General features: G+C 44.9%; 2 protein-coding genes across 2 annotated transcripts in view; one reads left to right on the plus strand and one right to left on the minus strand.

The window, feature by feature from the left end:
- The window catches only part of LOC112156981 (myosin-10), a gene marked incomplete in the record, with an annotated part of 61,534 nt that extends 60,437 nt beyond the window's left edge, over positions 1–1,097 (plus strand). Inside the window, 1 exon segment of the mRNA XM_024289361.2 lies at positions 1–1,097.
- Positions 1,098–1,660: 563 nt separating this feature from the next.
- The window catches only part of ubn2a (ubinuclein 2a), a gene marked incomplete in the record, with an annotated part of 23,158 nt that continues 19,606 nt past the window's right edge, over positions 1,661–5,212 (minus strand). The window contains 1 exon segment of the mRNA XM_024289631.2: positions 1,661–4,591. Coding sequence (XP_024145399.1) covers positions 4,545–4,591 — 47 coding nt within the window.

Below are 5,212 nucleotides of genomic sequence, written 5' to 3' on the forward strand. Positions count from 1 at the left end.
TCCTGCACCAGAGACTCATGGGAGCAAACGGACGTGTCTGCCTTACTATTATCAGTTTCTAGCAGTGGATCATCTCTGAGTCCTGATAACCCCACCCCCGTATCCCATCAGGCATTGCGTTAACATGATGAGACCATATTCACGTATTCACATCTACAAAGTGCTTTTTTATATCCGTGTGAAACTCCAGTCGGTTCAGGATTAAAACGTTTGATGTGCCCCTCCCCCTCCTGACTCTGGAATTCAGGCTCCGCCCACTGCCTGAACTCCCTCTGAGGACGTTCCATCTTCGTCTTCCTCAGGAAAACCTGGACTCTGAAGGGGAAAGGCTTTTACTTTGAAAAGCAGAGCTTAAAAAACACCTGGAAACCGTCAAGCTCCGCCCACTGGCGTCCTGATGGTGGCGAAAGCAGAACTGCACAGAACAGCTGGAATGAAGGATGTAACTGGAAGCATTAAATAAACGCGCTTTGATCAAAGAGACCGTCTCCGTTCACCTCACCAAGATCCCTCCAGATGAATTATGGGTAATGTAGTTCTGTTAAAACTGTAAATTCCACGATTGACGTAAAATTTACACTAGTTCCTTTCAGACGAGCGTTTTCTTCTGGATTGGAGCTGCTTCGGTTTTGGTTCTGTGACTCGAATGTATTCGTGCTCTAACGTTATGATCAAATCCAGATTCTTCATCAATGTGACGAAAACCCGTAGAGCCCCGCCCCCTAACGTAAGCTACTATCGGTATGTTTCTTTCAAAGTGCCTTAGACACTAGACGAGAACACGAGTGGAAACGTACTCCAGAGAAACACTAAAGCATCGTTTCATATCACCGGGTCAGAACCAGAACCGCAGTATTATGACAGGAAGTGGAGCGGTTCTGGAAAGCGCTCCGGTGCTGAGCCAGAACTTCTGCGCAGGATTTGATTTTGGTTGGAAGCTTTAACATCCACGACTAGTTTCTTTTTCTTTTGTTTTTTTGTCAGTGAACTGCAGAATCTCCGTCACCTTCCTTCCTTCCTGTATTCCAAGACAGTATTTTTGTTTTCCTGTTTGTTTTTGTAAAAGTAAAATAAAGCATTATTCACTGTAGTCACTGCTCTGTCTCCAGGAACATGAATTCTCTTCCCTTTGGTCAGAAAAATGATGTTTAAAATGTGGAACACTGCCCTCATGTGGACAGATGCTGCAACTGCAGCAGAACAAAAATCACCAAAGATCTTTTATTATTAAAGGGACAGAATTATTGAGAAATAAAAAGTTAGACTTTTTAAGTTTAAAGTTTCACATTATATTTGAAAAGCTTCTTTTTTTTCAAAGTAAAGCATGGAGTGGATGAATGATCATTTGGACTTTTTATTAAACTGAATTAACTCCTGTTACTAAAGTATTAAATGTTTATTTAATCAAAATTTTCCAATGATCTATTTAACAGCAAGTGTGGGAAAAAATCAGGAGAATTCGTCTCACTTTTTCATTTTTATTTATGTATCCCAATATCACATTTGTCTCATTTGGCTTCATGTTGATTCATGTTTTTGTGCTTTTTCACAGACAGTCCGTCACAAACGTAAATAAACGAGCGATTTCCTGCAGGAACCAGAAAAACTGCCGTGAACAAAGCGACGTGATTTCAGGTGGAAATAAAGATCAGAGTCGACATAAAAACCAAATATTTTGTTTAATTTTTTTAACAGACACACAAAAATAATCTACAAAAGACCAAATTAGGTAAGCGGATAACCACGCCGCGCCGCGCCTCTCCTCCTCGCGCGCCTCATAAAGACGTCACCCAGCGCTCCGGTCACATGACTCCACATCCACGCTCGCCGCTCTGCAGGAGGAGCCGTCAGAGGAACCGGCGGCGCCCCCTCCTGAGGGGCTACAACAGTCTTTGGCGTCTTCTCAGGTGCAACCACACACACACGTGCACGCGCACACACACACGGGGGGGGGGGCACGCAGACAGACTCAGGAAGAACAGTTTTCCTAACAGAGGTATTCTGGGAAACGCGTTCAGAAGAGGTGAAAGCTGTCGGCTTCTTCATTCGACTCCAAACAGAACCATGAAGGACGAAGCTGCCGTCACTGAAGAGATTCTTTGACCAAAACGGAGGCTTTTATTTTGGGTTTTGTAACCGACGATGGTGGAAACTTTTATTTTGAAAGGAGGAAAGACAAAAACTCTGGTCCTCAAGGTTCAACTTCCTGCTCCGCCCACAGCTGATCACCTGATCCAGGTAACGTCCAACCCAAGAAAGTCAGAAGGTCTGGATCAGGCATGAGGGGGCGGAGCTTCTGTCCAAATTTAAAGTTCTATTAGTTGTCGTGTTACATGTGTGACGTTTGTTCCCTGCATTTGACCCCTTTTGGTACGACTCGGCCTGGATTCAAACTCGTGACCTTCCAGTCTCAAGGTGGACACTCTACCACAGGGCCAACGAGCTGTTTAATGTAAAAGTGTATTCCAGCCTCAAACTAGAAACAAACTCTATCGTTTCTAGGAGTAAACACTTTGTAGGTCAGAAACTGATCTGTCAAAATAAATAAAACAGAATCTGCTGCAGTTACACAAACAAACACTTAGAGGGCGGAGTTTCCTCCTGCAGCTGAAGTTAAGATGAGTAACAGAATCACGTCGTTTCACAATAAATGGAAGATGGATCAAAAAATGTGTTCAGAGCATCAATACATGACTGCACCTGGAGGGGAAGTTGCAACTAGAAGAGACGTTGCGACTAGAGACATTGTGACTAGAGGTAACATTGTGACTGGAGACATTGCAACAAGGGGCAACGTTGCGACTAGAGACGTTGCGACTAGAGACGTTGCGACTAGAGGCGACGTTGCGACTCGAGGCGACGTTGCGACTAGAGACATTGTGACTAGTGGCCACGTTGCGACTCGAGGCGACGTTGCGACTAGAGACATTGTGACTAGTGGCCACGTTGCGACTCGAGGCGACGTTGCAAGTAGAGACATTGCAACTAAGGGCAACGTTGCGACTAGAGACGTTGCGACTAGTGGTGACAATGGGACTAGATGCGACGCTGCAACTAGAGGCAACGTTGCAACTAGAGGCGACGTTGCAATTAGAGACGTTGCGACTAGAGGCAACATTGCGACTCGAGGCGACGTTGCGACTACAGACGTTGCAACTAGAGGCGACGTTGCAATTAGAGACGTTGCGACTAGAGACGTTGCGACTAGAGACATTGTGACTAGTGGCCACGTTGCGACTCGAGGCGACGTTGCGACTAGAGACATTGTGACTAGTGGCCACGTTGCGACAAAAGACGTTGTGACTAGTGGCGACAATGGGACTAGATGCGACGCTGCAACTAGAGGCAACGTTGCGACTCGAGGCGACGTTGCGACTACAGACGTTGCAACTAGAGGCGACGTTGCAATTAGAGACGTTGCGACTAGAGACGTTGCAACTAGAGGCAACATTGCGACTAGAGACATTGTGACTAGTGGCGACGATGCAACTAGAGACGTGACTAGAGGCGACGTTCCCTCAAGAGGGGCCGTTGCGACTAGAGAGGACGTTGCAGAACATGAAACTCTTTAGTAAAGGCAGCTCTAGTCTTCAGGTCCTTCATCTCAAACACGTCTTCTTCCGTCCGGTTCTGTAAATGTGAATGTAAATGTGCTCCTCTGCCCATTGAAACAGTTTTATTGCCTTTGCATTAGAACTGTTTTAATCAGGACTAATTGATTATTTCATTTGGAGAAAATAAAAAAGCTGAAGTCCAAACTTGGAAGTCCTTAAGAATTGTTGCTACATCTGAAGATGATCCGAGGAACTTCAGCTTCACTTCAACTTCATCAAACATTCACATGTGCAGAAACGCTCCGACCCGCTGAGGTCCAAACAAACGGAGATTTTCAGGCCTGCATAGATCTGGTTCATACGGTTCAATACAAACTAAGGCGTTTTCTCATTAAGTTATCAGTAAGCAAAGAAAATACAATTAAAATAATTCAAGTAGGCTACAATCTGGTGTTTCTCCCTCACGCTCCTCCATCCAGGAGGATCCAGAAACATCTTCAAGTCTTTCTTCATTCAGAAAAAGGTCCAGTGAGATTCTCGAGCACCAAAAACACGTTTGACTCCTCCCAACGGGAGGCGTGGCCTCCTCACCCGTCACAGAGGAAATGATCTGAACATCATTTCTGCAAACACACATTCAGCCTTCTCTCACGTGTTCTTGTCCCTGTGTAAAATACAAATAATTTATTAATTTAAGCTACAACTTAACAGTCACTGGTGGGAGCAGGACGATAAACTTCTACGGACACGACGGTTCGTACGACTCTCTCTCTCTCTCTCTCTCTCTCTCTCTCTCTCTCTCTCTCTCTCTCTCTCTCTCTCTCTCTCTCTCTCCACAGTGATCACGGTCGGTCGAATGTAAACATGTTGACAGAAGGTTTCATGCATTCGCTGCTCTCTCAAACCCAACTTCCTTCTAGAAAAACGTCCATTCTTCTTCGGATGAATTCCTTCAGGTCCGGCGGTGGAGGCTCCGCCCACAGAGGCTGGTCAGTGGCTCTTCCTCTTCATGTCTCCACCCTGGCTTTGGTTGGCGTCTGAGAGGAGAAGAGACGGTGAACGTCTGCAAGAACGCCACGGCTGAACGCGCTCAGCGGTCTTCGTTTAGACGAGTTTCCTTTGTGATGGAAATAAAATCCATCCTGAATCGAGGAGTCGGACGGACAGGAAACGGCGCCGAGTTCGACTCTGCTGAGCTACGTTCAAGAACGCACTTCAATCATGAAGTGTTCATCTGGACCGTCCCTACTTCATACTAGTGCTCGTCTACGCCACCAGACATGTGGGCAAAACTTTGGATTTTTGGGTGTAATTTTTGATTTGTGTGAACAAAATTATTACAAAGTACAAAAGTATTTATTTGTTTTGATTTTATAGCAGGTTTTTAGTATTGTGGCTTTTACTGTGTTATTGTTGTCTATGTTTTATGCTGGAGAGCTGATTTTAACAGAAATGTCCTCATGGGACTAATAAAGTTATTCTATCTACAACTGTGGATTTGTGTGTAGTTCTTGATTTGTGTGCAGTTCTTGATTTGTGTGCATAACTGTGGATTTGTGTGTAGTTCTTGATTTGTGTGCATAACTGTGGATCTGTGTGTAGTTCTTGATTTGTGTGTAGTTTTTGATTTGTGTGCATAACTGTGGATTTGTGTGTAG

The sequence above is a fragment of the Oryzias melastigma genome, linkage group LG1, assembly GCF_002922805.2.
Source record: "Oryzias melastigma strain HK-1 linkage group LG1, ASM292280v2, whole genome shotgun sequence".
In the NCBI taxonomy this organism is placed as follows: domain Eukaryota; kingdom Metazoa; phylum Chordata; class Actinopteri; order Beloniformes; family Adrianichthyidae; genus Oryzias; species Oryzias melastigma.